Source organism: Ochotona curzoniae, unplaced genomic scaffold (assembly GCF_017591425.1).
Source record: "Ochotona curzoniae isolate NIBS_2020 unplaced genomic scaffold, NIBS_Ocur_1.0 patch120, whole genome shotgun sequence".
Taxonomy (NCBI): domain Eukaryota; kingdom Metazoa; phylum Chordata; class Mammalia; order Lagomorpha; family Ochotonidae; genus Ochotona; species Ochotona curzoniae.
The window spans coordinates 680,258-703,927 of record NW_024466663.1 but is presented as its reverse complement, the minus strand read 5'-3'; the positions used below and the strand labels follow the sequence as shown (position 1 = coordinate 703,927).

General features: G+C 38.6%; 1 protein-coding gene across 5 annotated transcripts in view; it reads right to left on the bottom strand.

Annotated features, from left to right (window-relative positions):
- Window positions 1–23,670, bottom strand: part of LOC121166309 (inositol polyphosphate 4-phosphatase type II-like) — a 329,961-nt gene that overhangs the window by 27,636 nt on the left and 278,655 nt on the right. For 4 of the 5 annotated variants that reach the window (XM_040995445.1, XM_040995446.1, XM_040995447.1 and 1 more), the window contains 4 exons: window positions 9,527–9,699; window positions 8,341–8,464; window positions 7,166–7,283; window positions 2,761–2,901 (listed from right to left, as the gene is read on the bottom strand). The exons of the other annotated variant lie outside the window; for it this stretch is intronic. In XM_040995445.1, the coding sequence (XP_040851379.1) occupies window positions 2,761–2,901; window positions 7,166–7,283; window positions 8,341–8,464; window positions 9,527–9,699 (556 nt within the window). The remainder of the gene's footprint in view (window positions 1–2,760; window positions 2,902–7,165; window positions 7,284–8,340; window positions 8,465–9,526; window positions 9,700–23,670) is intronic. 5 annotated transcript variants of the gene reach the window in all.

The window sequence follows — 23,670 nt, the reverse complement described above, 5'->3', positions numbered from 1 at the left end:
TTTCAAAGTGTCAAATGATATTCTTCCAATTTCTCCCCTTTCAGTGTACCCTCCACAACACAGTCAAATCTCCCATTCATTTAACGCATGTTAACTTTAAGTTTAGCCACATCCCATGCCCCCTTGTACTGTGAAAGGTCTGAAATGTTGGAAAAGTTCATCTAGCATGCATTTCATCGCCAACAGATCTGCCTTTCTTCTCCCTGTGGGGGTAAAGAACACTCTCTGTAGTTTTGTACTTAACCTCTCCGTTATTACTTCTGAAACATCTTTTGGGAATGTAGTTACACTATGTACCCTCAACATCAGTGAACAATGCCTCTGAGACTTTCCTTTTACAAACAAGGCAGCCCTCACTTTCTTCTGCCCCGCACCTCCCCTGCTCTTAACTTTCTGGCAAGAGTGTCTATTTTCCTAATTGAGTTGACAGATTCTTATCCCTTATTCAAAGTGCAGGAGAAAGCTCCTGTTTTCTCTAATCCTATTGAAAGGCAGCCAGTTTTATCTGTGAATCACTGTTTCTCCTATCCTTCTTACTCCCTTCTATCTGTGATTATGGCATGACTCAAACCATAATATGTATTTGTTAACTTGACAAACTCATAAGAAATCCTGCTTTCTGTCACTATCTGTTCTTTCTGTATCTGAAGGCTTGGAAGCACCAGTTAGAGAATAAATGTCCAATTCCCATAGTCCCAGAAAGTGCATCTCCTATAGGATGCCAAGTTGGTACTGTTTATCTTCTGGGACCAGTTCAATGCATTGAGCCGGGACTGAGCTTTACCCTGGCTTAGTACTTGTGCAGTTCACTGATGTCATTTCAGCCCCACAGCCTTTTCTTTTCTTCAATATACAAAATGCTACATGATATGGCACTTGTGGGCATCTGAGCCATGAAATCCACCCTGTTCCTGCACCCACCTGCTTGGGTTCTGCCACTCTGCTTCTGCTCATGGTCCAATCAAGTAAATCAGTAGAATGGTCAGTTCTATGCCTACGGAGCTCCTGGTGAACTCCTCTTCCTACCTGGCCACTGGTAGAGCTCTGATCACTGAGCACTACTGGGGTATCTAGTTTCTGCAACACTGCTCTGCTGTCTGCTGTTTCCCCATGTCCATACGTCTCCAGGTGTCCCTCTGCCATCAACCTGTCCTCTCCTATTTGCTGGGATTGAAGTCTCTCTAACTCATTTTGGGGAATGATTTTCTGTCTACTTAAACATGTCCGTACCCTATTCCACCATCTTGTTTCTCAAAAATTCTTTTTTAACACATAAAATTTGTTGAATGGTTAGGAGAGACATCTTTTAACCAAGTGACTGTCAACTTAAGTAGTTACAATCTCATGAATAATACAAAATAATTCAGTGTAAAAAAAAACTTGAAAATACAGTGTTATCCAATCCTTGAAAAGTCTTTAAATGCACGAGTCTCATTTATTTCTGAAAATCACAACCATAAGCTTTAACTCACTAATTCAAAATCAAACATCTCTACATTCCAACATAGTAAAATATCCAATTTAGAGTACTGATTCGTTTCCCAGATTGTATAATTTTCAGTAATATTAGTCATCTAAAACACTAAATTTGCTCTAAAATCAGTCATATACATACGTGTGTGTGTGTGATTGCATGCATATCTTACAGTAAATTCGGGGTTTTAGATAGACACATATTCATATATAACTAGAATATAAAGAAATCTTGAATACTGATTTTCAAACATTTAATTGCCCCTGAGAGCTTCTTATAAAATAAAATGAACAAAATTATATTCTGATTTGTATGTACCATACAGAGATTAAAAGCTTCCACTTACTTTGAAATTAGCATAAAATATAAACCTTTGCTATCTACTTTGTTACTGACAAATTAAAATTATGTAAATCGGTGATGCCTAGGAAATATCTTTTGATAAGATGTAGAGGAGGATAAACAATTTCCAAAAAACAGATGGCAGTGGGCTTCTTGAACATCACTGCTATTCAAGAGGGCTCTAATGCTTACAATCTTTCTATTTTTGCAAAAACTTACAATGTATTTAACAAGTCATGCAGAAAATAAACTTAGACAAATTCAAACGGTTATTTAGGAAGGAAGGAGAGATACAGAGTTTGTTATGCACAAGAAAATATCTTAAGTATAAAGCAAAGAAAGTATCCAAAATTCTACCTGTGTGGAAACATTTCGAGTCACACCTTGCAACAATGGATAACATCTTTGCTGAAATACTCCATAACTGTGTTATGTGAACTTTAAATATTCACAACACTTGCTGTTATTCATAAACTATGTAAAATATAAAATTTCTTTTCTCAAAAATAGTAGTTTTTCAATCAATCATTGGAATCATGTACAATCATTTGTAGTTCCACAAAGAAAATTATTACAAAAAGACAGTAACATTAATCACAAAAAATATTATAAAAAGGATAATTAGATTTACTGCAAATCCATGAATTTTTCAAAATTAAATCAATTCACAACAGTGATAAGTATGAACATAGAAACCTAAAACTGCTACATGAATTAGTATTAGTTTCAATGTTTTTCTCAATATTTTTGCAATATTTACACTTGAGACATGATTCCCACAATATAAATATTTTACCCTGTACCAAACAACTTTGTACTATAAATTAGAAAATGTTGTTCTCATATCCAAGTTCTGTGTTCCTGAAACACAGGTTTACTCAGCATTCACTAAAAGAAGGAAAAGTAAATAAAAACCAAATACCAATTTTATACTTGAAGCTTACCTCTCAGCAAGAGTTTGCTGTTCATTGATTCCAACATTGAAAAGAACTGGATGCACATGAAGCAGCTGTCCTTCTTTAATCTGTAGAGGTAGCAACTCAAACATCGCAGCTGGAAGCTTGACCTCCACCACATAATGTTCACTGATGGAGGTGAAGGACAGAGGGAAGAATTACATATTTAATTTGCATTATGCATTTTTTTGAAATCACTGCTATAAGAAATAGTGTGAGAACACAGCACTGATGTGGTTTTTGCCTGCTATGTGCTTATGTTCTGTTGTTTATTCACTCAAAAATCACTCACTCATTTCTTTATTAAATTACTTGGCATAAGGAAGTAGAAGAATTTGCTTATATGTTTAATTTCTTTTAATTACTATGAGCTCATTCAGGAAAGGAGGCAGGTTTAACTCATTTTTGTATACTCAGGAAATAGATGGTACTAATTTTTTATTTATTTTTATTAAAATGTCAGTATATTTTGATACAAAACAATTTATAAATCCACACACACTTTTATAAAAATTTATTTTATTATTTTTTGATTCAGTTCCTTGGGTTCTGCAATTGCCCTTCCCCCATCTCCAAATCTCCATCCTCCCACTGATTTCCCTTAAATCATGACAACAGAACAGTCCTCCATAATCAGTGATAAGTCCATCATTCCGATACATAAGGGTATTCTGCCATTGTGGGTATGAACAATGACAAGAATCCAGCATCCTTTTTTCAAGATACATTTAATAGTTTCATTGAGTCCATCATTATTTTGAAAGTATAGTTGAATACTGCATATTATCTCCACATCTGGATGTGGCAGTTCCTATCATAAGGTTCCTATACACTGGCTTAAATGAAAATCCACAAAACAAAATCAACAACAGGAGGGAAAAAAAAGAAAATTAGCAGCATGAAGTTAAATAACATGTTAGTATATGAAAGTAGTATGAAAGAAAATCAAAAACCTTCTTGAAGCAAACAACTACTCTATGATCTATGAGTCAGTGAAGAATTTAATAAGAAAAAAATTTTTTTAATGAATGAAATAAAAACACAAATATCAAAATCTACGAGATGTAGCAAAGGCAGTATTAAAAGGGTTATTGATCTTGCATTTTGCATAATGGTTGCCTTACATCACAGAAAACCTGATACTGTCCTTCAGGGATTGACATCTTTCATTAAGCATAATGGTCTCAAATTGGGACCATTTGGTAGAATGGTAGAATTTCACTATTTTTACTATCTGAGTAGTATTCTATAGAGTAAATATACAATAGTTTCTTTATCCACTCCTCTTTTAATGGGCATGTGGGTTGTTTCCATGTCTTTTTTATTGTTGATTATGCTGCTATGAATATTGGACTATGACCCCTTTTAACATGCAGATTTCATTTCCATTGGTCATATTCCCAGCAGAGGGACATCTGTATCATAAGGCAGGTCAATTTTCATTTCTTTTAGCACTCTTCATATTGTCTTCCAGATGGTTTTACTAGCCTACCTTCCCACCAATAGTGAAGGAGGGTGCCTTTCTCCTCACATCCACACCAGCAGATGCTGTTATTAGAGTTCCTAATACAGGCCAATCTGACTGGAGTTAGGTAGAATTTCAATATGGTTTTCATTTGTATTTCTCTGACAGCAAGGGAGTGTGAGCATATTTTCGTATGTCTGTTAGCCATTTGAATTTATTCTTTAGAGAAAAAACATCTACTCATTTACTTTGCCCATTTCTTCACAGGCTGTTTGTTTTGCTGTTGCTGAGTTTCTGAAGCTATCTGTGTCATAGCTATCAGTCCCATGTCAGTTGTGTAGTGTGCAAACATTTTCTCCCATTCCATTGATTGCTTCTTCACTTTGCTGATCATCTCCTTTCCTACACAGAAGCTTCTTAAGTTAATGTAGTCCCATTTTATTTATTTTGGCTTTGACTACCTGTGCTTTTGGGGACTTTCTAAGAAGTCTTTCCCAATACTTATGTCTCTGAGAGTGCTTCCTATGTTTTCCCCCAATGGTTTTATGGTTTCAGGATGCAGATTTTTGTGTTTGATTCATTTAGTGCTGATTTTTGTCTAAGATGACAGGTGGATTCTTACTTCTTATCTCTGCAGGCCATTATCCAATTGTCCCAAGAGCATTTGTTGAAGAGACCAGACTTTTGCCCCTGGATTATTTTCAGTTCTCTTAACAAAGGTTAGTTAGCTACTCCTATGTAGGTTCCCTCCTGGGGTTTCTATTGTTCTATTGATCGTCTGCTCTGTTTTCGTATCAGAACCAGACTGTTTTGATGACCCCTGCACTGTAGTATGTCTTGAGGTCTGGAATTGTAATTCCTCAACCTTGATTTTTATTCTTCAGGATATCTTTGGCTATTCATGGTCTCTTTTGTTTCCAGATAATTTTTGTATCATCTTTCCTGTTTCTGAGAAAAATGTTGCTGGGATTTTTATCAGGATCACATTGAATCTGTACATTACTTTCGGTAATATGGACATTTGGATGATGTTGATCCTGCCCATCCGGAACACGGTTAATTTCTCCATCACTTAATGTCTTATTCTATTACTTTTTTTTTAAAGTTTTGTAATTTTCATTATAGAGGTCTTCCATATCTTTGGTTAGGTTAATTCCATAGTATTTGAGATTCCTCTCTGCTATTTTAAAGGGGGTTATAAGTACAATTTCTTTCTTAGCCATGGAGTTATTTGTGTACACTAGTTTCATCAATTTATGTTCATTAAGCTTGTATCTATTGGAATCAATAGTCTCTTGATTGAATGTACTGGTTCTCCTAAGTAAAGAATCATGTTGGATAACACTACTAGCATTTTGTTTCTCTCTGGTGCTTAAAACCAGCCTCCTATTTCTAGATCATGTTCATGCATGTGACAGTTGATAGTCCCTGAGTTACCACATGGTTTTTGGCTATTGTTAATTGTGCTTCGATAAAGATTCAGCTATAGAATTTTGTGCAAACATGGTTAATTATTTTAATAGTCATATGACAATTGAAACTTGATTTATGAGGCTGCCAAAATCTTCAACGAGGCTGCACCATTTTTGTTTTGATGTGTTTATAAATCATACTTACATCTTTTCAGTTCTAATATGTTACACATTTTAAATCAGGATTTTGTTTTCATATTGATATGTAAGTTTTTTATAAACTACAAAACATAAGCCTTTACAATAGATACTTTGTCATCTATGGCTATATTTAATTTTTAATTATGTTTTTGTTTCAATTTGTTAAGAGAAGGTAATTTGGCTCAAAGTTCTGATTAAAAAAAAGGGCCTGTATTCAGTGATTGCCTCGGTATTGGCAAAGTTTATGGCATGACATGGCAAAAGACAGAAAGCTTGTTTGTGTCTCACTGGTCTCTATTTTTAAAGACATTAGCATCCAATAAGTCATAGGGTCATTCGCTGACACTTGGATGAGCTCATCTGATCCTACTCACCTATCAAAGCTTGCAAGTTCATGATTTGGGAATGAGCATTTGGTACTGTGGTTTAAGGCTCCTCCTGGGTACTTGTTCCACATAGCAGAGTAGCTGGGTGTGTGTCCTGGCTCCACTTTGGGTTTTCAAAAATGTAATTATTTATTTCTTACTTATTTGTTTGCTTGCTTGCTTGCTTACTTTTTAAATTTGAAAGACATAGTTATACAGAGGAAGAGAGACAAAGGTAGAAGTTATACACAGTGCTTCTCCCCAACTCTTATTAACATCTGGAAATTTTTAAAAGTGCTAACACCAGAATGGTTGAAACTTGGAGAACTTCTGATGCAATCAACTTATCAGAGACTAACACTCTTCTATTGCAAGCCTATGCCACATACAATCATTCTTATTTTTGATATTTTGCTTATCACACACTGACCTTCAAAGCTATTTATTTCAAAACGCTTCTCGGAAATCTCACAGTCTGAATGAATTGTCAAAAATAATTAAGAAAAATGGTAGCAAATGCCCCTGACACAGGAATATATCTTTTCTAAAATGTCTCTGCTTTTACTGAATTTAATTTAAAGTCATTTCAAAAAGCATGACGCTATTAACTGAATGATTCCCGCAAATGTAAAAACATTGAGAGCTTTAGATCACAAATTAATAAAGAGAATCCTGTTCTTTTCATACTTGCTATTGTTTTGAATGTCTCATTATCATGGGAGAACATTACCATATTGAGTTCATTACAATGTATTAATGCTCAGAAAAACATCTAGGAACCTTTTTAAAAGACTTCCCCTGGTCAGGTCACCTGCATCTATTTAACAGGAAAAAAAAAGATCAAAAGACTTTTTCCCAAACTGTGTCGAAATTCCCCTTGACTCTTTTGTGAGGAGTTCATGCAAAATACATTAAAAAGTTGAGTCTTAAGGAAATGGGGCATCTCTTACCGTCTTCCTGTTATGACTGGCAAGACATCATTCGATTTGGCTTCAGTGATTTTAAATGCTACTTTCTTTAAATCTGAAATGCCAACAGCCATGTCCTCTAGCATTCCAATTTCATCACCTAAACGAAAGAAAATACACTGAGCTACAAACGTACTATCTGAATAAAATGTCATGGCTACTATACCTCCCTGCTGGGATTTAGTCTAGCCTTTTAGTGAATGAGATTCTGAATGCAGTGAATCCATTCTGAATGCTATTCTTCCGAGATGGAAGGTTTTCATCAGTGAAATAAGAATCATCTAAAAGGACTTCACAAGTCAATGTGTACACTTTGAGGAAACTAAAAAAATCATCGGCCAGAGGGCTGGAGCGAGGTTTTAACTCCATTAGGAAACAAAGTGTAGCGCAGACTTCTTTCATGGGCGAGATTGCTGTTTGATTCACACAGATATTGGAGATGGCTACCTGTATGACTGGCTGCCCTGGCTCAGGCTCATTTTATATTTCTATACACTGACAAAATCTGAAAAGGAGATAATTAAGATTCTACCCCAGCAATGTTCAATAATATGTAATGTGATCCACAAATGTAACTTTAGATGTCTTGATAGTCACATTTTTAACATAAAACCTAATAGGTGAAATTAATGCTAGTAATATAGTTTATCCAATCGAAGATATCCAAAATGTCACAACTATAAATCAATATAAAACTATTACTTATTAGTATGAGATTCTTTTTATTAGTCTTTTGAAGTCCAGAGTGCATGTCTCACACATATTGAATTGGACAAAATGCATTTCACCTGTTAAAAAGCCACATGAGGCTACTGTATTGAACAGCATAATTCTACACATTAGATTGTTAAGATTTTTATATCAAGTCATTGAAACTATGTTGGAAAAGAGCCTTTCATATTAAACAAAAGACAGATGGCTCCTCAAGTGTCCACTCTAAAAAAATCCATAATTCTATTTTCAAACATAATGAGAAGCAAAAGTAAGTTACAAGGTGAATAAATGAGAAAACTATGTTATTTTATTTCTGCAATGTATGGTATGACAATAGTTTGGCTCTTATTTGATTCGTATTTTTTACTTACATGTTAAAATATTATATGTTAAAATTTTTAGTTATAAGAATATAAATTTAACATCTGCTACAACATACTTACTGTATGTACTTAGCAATCCTTCATATTGTACAATCAATCCCACGGTATAAAGCTGCTGCAGGAATCCAGGGTCATTTAAACTTGAATGCAATTTGATGATAAAACCACAAACCAATCCAGCAAGCTAAAATAAAAATTGAAGAAATTTACTAAGATCAAGAGACTCAGAGTTTTAAATATTTTAAGACTTTAGAGGCATCATGAATTGAATTTACGAATGCCAATCTGTACAGCAAACTGTAATTATTCACATAGGCATACTGAAACAAGCTGACATCATTTGCTCTAGCAAGGTACTAAATGAAATCTTGTGCTGGTAATATTGCAGAATGGGACACGGCGTGGACTTTGGAACCAGAGAGATGTGTGTGTTCATCTGCTATCCACCATATAACAGTGAAATTGTTTAATAATAATTTCAAATGCTCTTTGCATGAGTAGATACAGTAGTACTCACTTCACAGCCATTCAAAGGCTACAATAGAGAAGTATGTAGAAGGCAGAAATCATGTCTAGATCCTGTGTGGAAGCATTTATCATTAGATTGCCTGTGGATAATGCATGGCATGGAGAGTTGGTGATAATATATTCAATCCCTGGAATGCTTAGGAGGGAAGCCCACTGTTTCTTTTCCTCCATATGTTTCATCTATAAAACTCACCCACAAGGGTGACAAGTGTGAAGGCAGGCAGCATTGTGCCTCTGTATGGCAGGCAGCATTGTGCCTCTGTATTGCATGCTGGCGGGGGTGTTATAAATAGTGTTGGGGATAGGCAGGCAAGGTAGTTCAGCCAAGCCTCTCATCAAGTCTTATGTTTTAAGCTTTAAAAACAAACAAAAAAATATATTAGAAGGAAGTTGTATAAATAAAATGATTTCTTTTGCCAAGTCTGAGCTGGCCACTTACATTGCAAGGTAGTTCCCAACTGTTATGGCATTCCCTATATCATAATACAAGAATGGGTTTTCTTCATTTCCAAGACACTTCACAAACCCCAGTTTAGAGACACATACTTAAACTCTTATAAACTATCCCCATGTGATATTCAGTTCATGCATATGCATGAGGGGACCTTGGGGTATCAGATCTTTACAATCAAATGGCAGAAAGGAAAAGTCCATGAGCAGCAAGGATGGATGAGTGACAATCCCACATTGTTCTGCACAAACAATAGCGGGCACCTACTGCTTGGCTGAAGACGATGTCTCTTCTCAGTGTGAGCATCAAACACTGTGGCAAGCTGTATGCCAGTTCCTGGAGAAGCACAAACGTCAGGGACTGCTTGGCTCGGTTCACGACTTCTCCCATGCAGTCTTTCAGAGTGAGGATGAGGGGGTACAGCTGCTCATACCAGTCCTCTGAGGGAGAATGCAAGAAGAATGCAGTAGGTAAATAAAAATGTCTTAGAATACAGAACACCTTACCACTTTTTTTCCTTCAGTGAAATTATACACACTATTAAGGATCAATACCAATTATATTTCAGGATCTCTAACTGTAGTCTCTTGCCTCACTCCTCTTGCCCAGAATCACACTTGTATACAGCCAGCCACTCACAGATGTTTTCTCCACAAGGATGAATTCAACATACTCGTAGTAAACTTGCTCCTCTCTCTGTTTATTCCTCACCTGCAACTGCACCTGTGCTGCTGTGTGTTTCAGTGTGTGCCACCACTGTACTCCTCTCAGGCCTTAAACAAAAGTTTTCATGGACCCCTCTTAGAGTTTTCATGTTATCTTGATTATGAAACAATTTTCTCAAATAAATTGGTAATCCACAAGACATTCAACTTCATCTTCCCTTCTCTCAGTCCCATGGTTTGTTCCCCATAAGCAGTCTCCCTCTCTCCAGTCCTTCTCTACTCAAGTCCTCCCTCAACAGTGTGCTAGAATGATGCTTCTAATCAGGGTGACTCCATTCTCCCACTCACAGTCACTTCTTCACTTAAAATATTTTCAAACATCGACATATCCAGAGTATACTCCAAACTCATATACATGAGCCTTATTAATGATCTTAATAGCTAGTTACTTGTCTGAGAACTTCAGTTTCAGTACTGATTCTCAGGTGAGCTGGACAACTTTGGATTCCCTGATCATGTCCTTATTCTTGTAAAGTCCTATGTTCTCTCCTAAAATGTTCTTCCTTTAGCTATCCTCTTGAAAAACAATATCTTTTCTGCAACTTGAGCTCAGAATTTCTTTGCTCCAGGAAGTCTTCCTTGATTTGTCCCAACCCCTGAAGTTTGACTTTCTTTGGTATTTCACTTCACTATTGAACCTTCAGTTCCTTTTGATCTTCGGTTCACTTTATTTGATACCCAACGTTCATGTCCTTTTTCTTCTAGAATTGCTCTCACATTGCTTTTCATGAGAATGAGGTCTCACTAAAGCCAAGGGACTTATTTTTTAACCACAGAATGAATCTACAGCACCTAACATAATGACAGGAAGATAGAAAACATTCTGTTATAGTTTTAAATCAATGAGCAAAATTAGAATAAAATAAGTAAAAATTAAAAATATAAAGAAGAGGGAGAAAGGTGCAGTTTGACAGTATTTTGGTTTTCAAATCTCAAGTTAGAATGAAAAACTGAAACCACCTCGGCTATTTGCCTAGGTTTCAGATATACACCAATTGTACAATTATGAACTTGGTTTATGATTTAGAAACAAATTGTACTCTATTTCAGTTTATTTGAGTTCAAAGTCTTGATAAATGTCACATACTATTATTTTTAGGATATATGACATTCCACTAATAGATAAATAAGCATCAGTACGACAAATATAATTTAATATGAGTATGTTCTGCAAGATAATTGGGAAGCCAGATCTGAATGATACTCTAAGCAGCACCATGAGTGATGGGAATTGCCATAGCCAGTTAAGACCTTGAAAATGATAATGAATGCGAATGATAAAAAAATAATTCTTTCATTAGATCTACTGTCATGTATTTGTATATTAATGTAACAACTAGATGAGATTAACCCAAACATTTAAAAGAATAATTAATGGTCCCAATCTAATAAAAGCATACTGTTTTATCAGTTGTTATGTAAATAGTTTTGTGATATTAGAAGCCATTTTTTATACTACAGATTTAAGTGATAAAGGAATTTAAAAAAGGGGAAAGCACAATCCAGTGAATGGTTTAAAATATATAATTATTTGATAAAAATTCAATTACAGGTACCCTAGAATGAAATATTTAAAATGGTCTATTCTAGAAAGCATTGTGTATTGACTCTTATGCCAGCAGAATATGTAAAAGACAATGTAGGGCCCAACACGATAGCATAGTGGTTAAAGTCCTCGCCTTTCACACGCCAGGATCCCATATGGGCGCCGGTTTGTATCCCAGCAGCTCCACTTGCCATCCAGCTCCCTGCTTGTGGCCTGGGAAAGCAGTTGAGGACAGCTCAGAGCCTTGGGAACTGCACCTGCATGGAAGACCCAGAAGAGGCACCTGGCTTTGGATTGGAGCAGCTCTAGTCAATGCAGCAGCTGGGGTGGGGGGGTGGTGTTGAACCATTGGACAGAAGATCTTCCTCTCTGTCTCTCCTCCTCTCTGTATATCCGCCTTTCCAATAAAAACAAATAAACATTTTTAAAAAAGACAATATATTATACCTATTTGGAGAATAAAAGACACATCACAGAAAGCATAAAGGAACAGTTCACATTTTTTTAATTGTTTGCACATCTTACATGTTTTCTCTCTCATTCTTAGGTAAGCATTGCTGTCAATATGAATAAGTATGGCAACACATACACACACGTACAAACTAGAAAACATGTTCAGTAAATTGACCCAGACATAGATAACCTCAGATTCTTCTTGAATACCAAACATAAAATAAATCTTGTGTGCAGCAGGTGGCGCTGGTTCATCAGGCTGTGGTAGAATTGGCTTTATAAGCATCCAGCTAATTTTCATCTTATATATTTGCATAGTTTGCAAACATTCTGCATAAATTGTTTAAACACATACCAAGACACAAGCCTGTAAGAAGTGATTAAAAACTTGTTCATGAGTGTTACATGCTCTTTCCTATCAGAAAAAAGAAATTTAGGCTACCGAATCATTTTTCCCATAATGATATTGTGAGAAAAAATCAAATTAAATATAACTTTTAGCTTCCCTTAAAGATATTTAAAATAGAAAACCTCACAATCATTTAGCCCATGAATTCTTAGCCAGACAGATTAACCAGATAACCAAAGAAACAGTACCGTGCATATCCCTACCAAAACAGAAGCAGAAATCTAGAAAAAGAGGTTTATGCTAAACCTAGAAGGAGTGTTATATGATTCATATGTTAACAATATTCTAATGTAATTATAGATAACTTCCACAGCGAAGATGTAAGGAAAATGTTAATGTAGAAAAACATTAATTATGAAAGTGAAAATTCCAATTTGGTGATCAAGGTAAAATTTCTTAAAAGTAACATGATTCCTATGGGGAGACATAAGCAAGGAATCTAGACATACATATTATCGAGCAAAGGAACAATTTATTCCCAGCAAGTAAATGCAAATCGAAACAGCAGAATGCAAATCGCAATGACTACAGGTTTGTACTCTGTTAATACTCACTCAGTGTAAATCTTAGGGCTGAAAGAAACACAATGGGGGTATGACAGGCCAAGGAAAGGGCAAAATCTGTTCAAAAACGACTTTTTGCTTCACTGAACACTCCAAATCATTATTGTAAATGAACAGCAAATGCTTTAGTTTTTACTTTAAAAAATGTTTTTAGGAAAAGAAAAACAAAAACCCTTCAACTACTCTCTCTTCTTTCAAACAAACGCACAAATGCACACACACACACACACACACACACACACACACACACACACACACACACACACACACTACTCTCATCTCTGAAACACACACCGGCATGCACACGGATACACACTACAGGCACACACAGAGATACACACATCTCTGTGTAGCTGGGAGCTGACGGGGCACCTTCACTTCTCACAGCGCCTCACCACTCCAGCTGGCACTTAAATGCAACACCCTCCCTTGGGCTTCCTTTCATACAAAGGAAAATGTGAAGCGAATGTTTTAGCATCTGTATAAAAACTTGCTGAGGAGACTCCTTAACCCAGTGACCATCAGGCAGACTCTTTCCTCAGGAAAACATAAAATGCATGTGGCTTAGCTGAGCTTTTCCTGAGCTCTGTGAAGAGGGCTGGAAGGCATCCAAGAAGAGTTGTTTTGCAGCCCTTGACTTGCTTCTCTTAATGTATTCAAGTGAACTCACCAAAGGATTCAAAGAATGGCTGCTGAGTGCCCCCCTCACCTCCTCCACATAGCATCCCTTTCCTGTACAGGATGTTCGCATGCTCTGAGTTTGATGGTTCCTACTTTACTCAGGAGGAAAATGAAACAGCCAGACACCAACTAACTGTAGCAGAACATAATGCTTTCTTTCCAATTTCTGAGCCATTTTCTTCTCAAGTGTTTGATCTCTGCTCATTTAAAATAATTAACTTTACAAAAACTTACAACCATTGTTATTTTTCTTATTGCAAATTTTAAGACATAGAAAACAAGCTAAGGGCCCAGCACAGTGGCGCAGTGGTTAAGGTCCTCGCCTTGCATGCCCGGGATCCCATATGGGCGCCGGTTCTATCCCAGCAGCCCCGCTTCCCTTCCAGCTCCCTGCCTGTGGCCTGGGAAAGCAGTCGAGGACAGCCCAAAGCTTTGGAACCCTGCACCCGTGTGGGAGACCCGGAAGAGGCTCCTGGCTTCGGACCGGCATAGTATCGGCCCGTTGCGCTCAATTGGGGAGTGAATCATCGGATGGAAGATCTTCCTCTCTATCTCTCCTCTCTGTATATCCGCCTTTCCAATAAAAAAAATAATAAAAATAAATCTTTAAAAAAATAAAAAGGAAAACAAGCTAAGATATTTACACACACATGGAATTTCTATATAAATGGATAAGAATTGAACCTAGCTCTTAGAATTTGTCTAAGGTGAAAAGATACTGCCAAGTTCTTAATGTCACAAGATGAATGCAGACAAAGCCTTCAGTCAAGCAGCTCTGTGCTATGCTCAGCTATGCTCATATCCCAGACAGCGCAGAAACAATTATGGGTACAGTACTGAGGGTTCAGGGAAGAGGGGATTAACACCATGCTCACAGAATTACTGTTGACTTGGACAATTTATATCCAGTGCCACCCTAGAGACAGCTATCTAACTGCCTGTATGGTACTCTGAATGAGATTTCTGTCTTTCAGTACAATTTTACAATACGAGCTTGTAATAGAGAGAGGAATTATTGACACGTTCTCCTCTTCAGATATTTCATAATCAACTTCCTTTGTATGACTATCATTCATCTGGCCAACCTTAGTTATAGACCTTACATAGCTTTCCATTGGAGGTATAATTTGAGGCCATAAATGAATTATTAGGGAATTAAATGCATTTGTTGATGCTTGGCTGTGTCACATATTCTGCCTTAGATTGTCTTCCCTAAGCCTTCTTGGCACATTATGTCACTATGATTAATCACCTCTTCCAGTCCAGGAGTTGGCAAGGAACTGCACATGTATCTTACTTTACCACACCCATTTTCTCTTTTTTCATTGTATCTTGAGAATTACACTCTTTCAGTGAAAAAAAAAAACACAAAGTCTTAGATTGAGGCCCAAGGGTGACACTATTATCTATAAATCCTGACCCTTACTTGTTAGGGAATTCAAAAATAAAGACAAGGAGGTAAGCACTGTAAAGGAATATATGCAATGTAAGGAGAAGAACATTCTAAGTGGTACGGTAACTGTTACAAAACAAGATTAGAGGAGTAAAGGTTTAAATCCAGTGAAACTGAAAGCAGTGCTTTGACATTTACTGATCATGTGCAGAGGGAAGTCTGCATGTGCTGGTTTATGGTGATCTTGCATTCAAGAAGAACGTGGAGGCTATAGAGTCTAGAAGGGAAGGCTGGCTGGTAATGTTACGTCTATCAGTAAATAGCATAAACTGACAAGAGACAGAAAATTACTAAAATAGGGAAGAGAAATGACTGGGATGACTCAGGGAAGACAGGGATAAAACACAAGAATATGCTTAGCCTTAAATGATAGATAAAACCAATGGGAAGTTAGGCATGGAACAGCCCCTTAGTAGGGATGAACAATGGAGGTGCACAATGAAACAGGATGCTGCAGAGTATTTGTGAGCAGAATAAAAACCTAAGCAGCATGGTGCATCCTCAGACAGTGGGTTTCAGAGAGGACAAGTAGAAGCAAGGAATACAGCAATCCCAGAAGTTAAGGAGCCCATGAGCGTGGTTTCTTCTTCATACTCCACTACAGAGTAGCATTGAGACTACCAGGCACTCATGTAAATTAACAAACATGTATTGTCAAATGCAATCAGGGCACAGTCCACTGAATGATCATTCAAGACAAGTGACAGATGTAACACAGTTCCAGATGTATTAGAATTGAGTCCACTGCTTATCACACGACAAACAGTAGGCAAAGAACCAAGGCAGCTTTTTCCCATGTCAAGGAGACCTTGTTTGTTTAAACAGTGACAGCCTGAGAGCACAGCATTATAAAACTTTCCATTCTTCCTCTGAAAAAATAGCAAAGGAAATGCATCAACTGACCTCCCAGTTGGGTTCCTTTATTTCTAAGCTCAAAGTTGAAAGCCTTGAGCAAATACTGCTAAGATAGTTCCCAGGAACTAATCTACTAATCAAACAAACCCTATATTTGTTGCAGCACAACATTTTGGAATTTGGATTATGTCAGATCAAGAACAGTCACATATTTTTCCTTCCCTGAGCTTATTTTGCCCTTTTGCCTTCAATAAAGTGACTTCAGTAGTCTGGCTCAATAGTAGGATAAGTATTTAAAAATAGACTGCTTATGTCATAAATCATTGAGGACCCTAACATGTCTGCCCATATTGCCACTGTAATTCAAATATGAACCATGATGTAAGTCTGTGGAAAAAATGCAGAATACACTGATTTGATGGGAGTCCAAGGAGAATTCAGATATCCAGGAAAGAGGGGCTGCTCTTATACCTGTAAATGAAGGAAGCAATTGTCTGGTATTACTTAAGGCCAGTGGAATATAGTGCATAAGAGGTTTTTGTTTTTTCCCCTAAAAATGCAACAGAAACTATTTGTATAAATTTAATTTATAAGAACTTTCAACAGCCACCTGCTACTGGGAACACCCAGGCCAGTCTGGATTCCATGCTTGGGGCCCTAGTTTCAGCCACCACCACCACCACACAGGGAGCTGGGCCCAGGCTCAATACCTTAACTTCTGGGATTGCTGTATTCCTTGCTTCTACTTGTCCTCTCTGAAACCCACTGTCTGAGGATGCACCATGCTGCTTAGGTTTTTATTCTGCTCACAAATACTCTGCAGCATCCTGTTTCATTGTGCACCTCCATTGTTCATCCCTACTGTTCATTCCTGCTGACTATGCTGGGATGGGATCTCTTGGAAACAAGGCAGGCCTGGGCTCCACCCACCACCAATATCATGTGGTGGGAGGCTCCAGAGGAGTGCAACATTGGGATTTGGTTAGACAAAACTTCCAGCAGCCACCAGCTGCCGGGCACACCCGAGTGTGGTGGAATTCCATCCTTCGGGCCCTAGTTCCAGCCAACACAACCACATAGTGAGCTGGGCCCGGGGCAAATGTGCCATTTGGTGCCTGGCTCTGCCTACTGGCCATCCAGCAGTGAACTCTGGGATCTTGAGGATGTGGAATTGCTGCCTAGGTATGTCCATGTTGAGGCCACTGCGCATGTGGGTGAGGAATCAATCCTGATGGACTCCCAACACCAGGGTAACTTTTCCTTGAAGGTAAGCGAGGGTACTGGACTTAGTGTTTTTGAGGATTGAGACCGGATGATCTGTATGGGTCAGATTGATACACCAGCCCACTTGTGAGTCCTGTGTAGAACTTGTTACCACTGAACAATGCTGACCACCACACACCAGTCCATGTGAAAGCTAAGGCTGGGGGCTTGTCTAGCAGGGCTAGATCCTAGTACCTGACTGATGTGGGATCAATGGATGGATCACATTAGGCAGGGCCATGACACTAACCAGTATGTGAGAGAAACATGTCGGGGCGATGGATTCTTTTGGAGTGTGTGTTGGTCAAACCCTGTGGAAATACTAGTCCCGCTAGTAATTGGGGTGGTGATGGGCTGAGCTAGGTATGACCATAGAACCTGCCATCACTTACGGGTAAAGAAACCGACAAAAGTCTGGGCAGATCAAGGCAGCAGCACCTAAATGTGCATCCTAAAAGAGGGTGTGGGGTGGCCTGGGCTGAAACATTCACCAACTCACATAAGGCCAAAATGAAAGGGCAGACTATGTTGGGCACAGACCTAACACACAGTGGCATACATGAGATCTGGGTCTGGGAGTGGATCAACTGCGGGAACTCGGAAAATTGCTCTAATTAGCCACAACTCTCACTGATTATCACATGGTCCAGGCCTGGGGGTTGGGCAAGCTGGGCAAAGTAGCTCCAACTGTTGGCTAATGTGTGGATTGGTTATGGAAGGGGGCGGACCAGGCAGGGCTGAGCAAACCTTAGCTCACAAGCAAGAACAGAAATCAGGCTGGAGCACAGGTCATGCTGAGCTAGGCTCTTACATCTACTGGTTTGCATGAGCCAGGGATGCTAGGCCACAGCATCTAAGTCAAAGGCCAAGACAGGTGAGGGAAGATCTGTGGCTGGGAACAGACCTGGTTGGGGAGCTAAGAGGACACCCTGGCTGGGTTGGGGTTCCCACTGGTGAGTGTGGGGGCCAGAGTGGGGGCTGTGTTCTGGTCTGGATATGGCTGCAGTCTCCCTTGGCACAAGTGTGGACTGGGACTGGGTGCATGGAGTTGGGTTAGACTTCAGCACCATCTGGTGCTCTGGAGGACCAGGATAGATGTAGGACAGACTAGGCTAGGTTTCTGCCCCTACTGAGCCATGTATGAGCTGTGTCTGGGTATGGATGAGCCTTGGCTGGGCTGAAACATCCAACAGTAAGAATCAGAATGGGTTGAAGGTCAGTCAGGAAAGGCCACTGTTCCTGCCAGGACAGGAGATGGACTAAGTAGGGCTGGCTCATGGACCCACCAGTATGTGCAAGATCTAGCACTGGGAGAGGTTCTGATGGAGAAACTTGGGGTCAGGACACAGACCCAGCAGGTAAACGCAAGAACCATGATAGGGAGCAGCCCAGACCATGTCAGGGAAAGGTACCCACCAGTATACATCTGTCAGGGGCCAGACCAGGAAGTTCACTTCACCCACTGGCAAATTTGAGTACCAGAGCAGAGCATGGGTCTAGCCAGGTTTGGTCCCAACACATATCAGTATGCATTACAGATGGAATTGGGTGCCTGCTAGGCTGGGCTAGGCTGTAACCCTCAGCAGTGTCAGCTGAAACTGGGGGTGGGACGGGCCAGGCCAGGTTACAGTACCCACTGGCAAATACCAAGGCAAGCCATGCCATGCCAGACTGGGCCATAGCACCCAACCAGCAGACGTAGGAACCATGGAGGCAGTAGGCAAAGCCCATAGGGGGAATGTGGAGGGCTCCCCTGCTGGACAGCCACTCCCACTAGAGAGCATGAGTTGGGATGGGAGCAGACCAGACCAGGCAGGGCTACAACACCTGTGGGCTTCATGTGAGCTAGATCAGGAAAAAGCCAGACTGGGCTGACTGTTCCTACTGCTGCAAGCATAAATCAGAGTGGGTGAGGGTTGCTTGGGTTTTGCTGCAGCATCAGCTGGCAGATGCTGGCCCTGGGGACTAATTCTGTCAGGTAAAACTGCATAACCACCTGGAGAGTGCATGTTCCAGGAGTGGAAGTGGCCCAGAAGGAAATAGTGGGCAACCCCTCTTGCGTTATCACTCCCATTGGAGAGCATGAAAATGAGGACTGGGATAGGGTGGCTGGACAGAAAGGCACCCGCCAGTGTGTGTGTGGGCTGGATAGTGGGGCTGGTTGGATTGAACTAGGCTTCAATGTCCATTGACATATATGAGAGCTGAATGGTATGTGGGACAGACTGGACCAGTCTGCCATATATACTGGCAAGCATGGGAATGAGGGCGAGGGCACGGGGCATGGTGGAGGTTATTGCAGGTTGCTCTGACCAGGCTGCAGCTCCCACTGGTTTGTGTGAGGGTCGAGTGTGTGCTGGGCAGAATCAGGTTGGACTGCAACACCCATTGGTTTGTGTGAAAGACGGGGCTGGAAACAGAACTGACCCAGCAATTGCAACCACTATGCAACAAGCTGACTGGGGCGACAGACTGTGTCGGACTCTGCATTAGGATGCACATCCAACATTCAGTTCTGGGATCACCTCAGACAAAGTTTCTTTGGGGATGCTCCAACTGAGCTGCCGATCTCAGAACCCCATGAAGATAACTGCAGGTTCCACGGCCTGACCTTGGAGCACATGTGTCAGAGTTGGGCCTCCGCAGAGGCTCAGATGGAGCAGTGGAGAGCATATCCAATGTACATGGTCTTACCCATTTTCCCATAGCCCTTGACCCCTTGTGTCCTAATCAACTATGTAAAGATTAGCAATAAATTAATTACAAAAACATAAATAAATTTAATTTGCAAATATTGAGTAAGCAGGCAAATAATCAAACATATCATAAATGTTGGATTTCTCAGGGTTTTATCTGGATAACCATCTGTCCCACAGTTCCCCCAATGGGAACTATCACTTCCCTTTTCTGCCATGCACCACAGTTTCTCTTTATGGGTGTGAATATTTCTGTGTTTTTGAGAAATAAAAATAACAATTCAAGCAAAAAATAACAAATTCTTAGTTTTCACATATGACTGCCCAATAAGTCTTTCAGACATTATGTTTATAGGGTTAATTTTCATGAGGTTATTGCAAGTACCACAAATGCATATCTGATAAATTTTAACATATTGTCATCTTGTTAAAAGGGTAATGGCAAAAAAAAAAAGTATTTTTTTTTTTTCGCAGAGTTAGATTGCAGACACTTTTCTCCTGGAGATCATGAAGGTAGGTTAAGAGTTTGGGGGCAGTTTCCATGCTTTGACACTGAACCAGAAATTAAAGTACACAGTCTGTTCAACTATGTTCTTCATCCATTACCTCATGAGTATTTTAAGAAGAAAACAGCACAGATAAACACACTTTCAATTAGATTTTAACAAATACTAAATACCCTTAAATGCCAGGATCTATGTTAACACAGAGATAAAGTAATTTATATGTGCTATCCTTCATCTGCCCATATACTAGTATTATCTCATCAAAATGCACAAACTTACTGGAGAGGCAGAGAGGGAGAGAGAATAAAATAAAGAGACGGTGAATTAAGGGACTAATTATACACATGGTTACTCCACATGTTTCCATTGTTGGGCAGCTTGATCCAGGACTTGAACCTAGGAACTATGATATAGGATGTGGGCATCTAAAGTGGCATCTTAACCACTACCCCAAGTGCTGCAGTTCTTTGAATATTGGAAAGGCGGATATACAGAGAGGAGAGACAGAGAGGAAGATCTTCCGTCCGATGATTCACTCCCCAAGTGAGCGCAACGGGCCGATGCTATGCCAATCCGAAGCCAGGAGCCTCTTCCGGGTCTCCCACGCAGGTGCAGGGTCCCAAAGCTTTGGGCCATCCCTGACTGCTTTCCCAGGCCACAGGCAGGGAGCTGGAAGGGAAGCAGGGCTGCCGGGATAGAACCGGCACCCATATGGGACCCCGGGTGTGCAAGGCGAGGACCTTAACCACTGCACCACCGCACCGGGCCCCATGAATATTACACTTATAATAAAATAGAGCAAAATCAGTGTGGCCATTATAAAAAGAGTATGGAGAGTCCCCATACAATAAAAGCAGCAGTGGACTTTTGTTGTAGTCTTATGTTCATTTGAGCACTACAGTGCCAGATTCAAGTTTTACTTTCTCTGCTTCGAATCCAAATCTTGCTAACATGTATCCTGGGAGGCATCAAAAGATAACTCAAGCGCTTGGGACCCTGTCTGCCACATGGAAGGCTTGGACTGAGTTCCTGGCTTCTACTTTTGGCCTGCTTCCTTGTTTACTGTTGCAGGAGTGAATCAATGAATAGAACATCTTTATCTGCCTCTGTTTATGTCTTTGGTCTTCTGAATACAATGAAAAGAAAAATAAGAGAAGGTCCACAAAAGGACTCAGATATCCCACTTCCGAAAACATGTTCAAAGGTTAAAAAAATAAAGACAGCACATGAGAGATGCATGCACTCTTATGTTTATTCAGCTGTATACACATAGTAAAATTCTGAATTAAACCTAGATACCCATCATAATGCAAATGTGGTACATATATCTGATAAGATATTGTCCAGTCATAAAAAAGAAAGGAATCCTGACACTTGCAACAAAATGAATGGAAATTGAAAACATTAAATAAGTCAGGCACAGAAGGCCAAATACCATATATTTTCCCCATCTGTCCTTATGTGGAAGTCTATCTATGCATCTAGTAAAAAATGTATGAGTAAAATATTATTTGATTGATATTTTTTAAAAAGTTCCCCTGAATTATATCCTTTATTTAATAATATATTTTTCTAATTTTAGGGTCTTTATCATGAATTTGAAATTATGCTATATTATTATATCTACCTTTGCTTTTAAACAAACAAAATTTGTGTAGTAATTATATGTGAATGAATATGGTAACATGCTAAAATTGTGTAATCTATGTTTTCTCACTGAAATTCTTACATGCTTATGTAATATTTAAAACATTTTACAATAAAAAGACAAACATATATGTGGTATGACTTATTTATAATGTTTTATGTTTGACTTGCAAACACACTTTAGATTGTCATATGGCCTGGGGCTCATATGACAGGTCAATTGGTAATTTTCTGCATAAAAATGCCAGAGAAAGTCCTGGACAAAATTGATCCTCCTTTCAAAATAAAGTCTTGGAAACATTACATTTATAAAGGAACATACTTTCACATAATAAAGGTTATATTTGACAAAAACTTGAGCAACATCATAATGTATGAAGAAATTCCATCTATTTCTCCTCAGGTAAGGCATATGAATGAACATTCTCATTCTTATTTGAGATAGCACTAAAAGTTTTAGCTAGCACAATTAGGTGACAGGATTAAAGATATACAAGTTGGAACAAAGGAAGTCAAATTATATGTTGATAGATAACATATTTCTATATACAGAGAAACCTGAACAATCCACTGGAAGAATATAACTGATAATTTCAATAAATTTTCAAAATGCAAAATGCACACAAATAAACATCCTTTATAGAAACCAATAATGAGCTTTCCTGAGATAAAAATTTATAAAAGCAATTTCAACCACAATAGCTATGAAAGTTAATCAAATAAATTGAATTCAATTTACCCAAATATGTGAAAGATTTCAGCAAGGATAATTGCAAAAACACTTAGCAAATAAAAGAAAAAAAGCTAAAATAATTGAAGGTGTCCATGTTCATATATTTGGAAAATTGATATATAAAATATCAAAGAAATCTACAGATTCAGTGCAATACCCCCTCCAAAATATCAATAACACTCTTCATAGAATTCTATAAAACAATCCTAGAATTTATATGGAAGCACATACACATGCAGACAAATACCAAACAGTCAAAAGACCCTAAACAAAAACACAAAACTAAGGATCAACAATGTCTGATATCAAGATATGCTGCAAAGCTACTGTAATGAAAATCTCATAGTGCTGCATAAAAACAGACATACAGAACAACGGAACAGAATACAGAAGCTGGAATTACTTCATGAACCCACAGGCAGTTCAAATTCAACAAGCACTAAAAATACACACTGGAAAACAGGTAGTTTTCTCAAATGCATACAAATATGTAGATTTAAACTTTAACTCCTACCTCTCACCTCACACAAATAATCACTCATAATGGATCAAAGACCTAAATGAAACAGATAAAACTGTGAAAGAACTTAAAACACTTTAAAGGTAAGCACACCAATACAATGCTATAGATTGGCTTTGTTTTTAATATATGAAAAGCAGAGGCAAGAAAATCAAAACAAGACAAATACGATAATATCAGACAAAATTAAGAGGACTAAAATAAGTGCTGAAAACATATGTAAATGAATCTTCAGGCACATGATTAATGTGCAGAATATATCAGGAATCTAGAAAACTCAACAAAAAAATAACAAAAACATCCATTTAGGAAATGAGCAGAGGAGCTGAACAAACAGCAAATAATAAACATAAAAAAATCA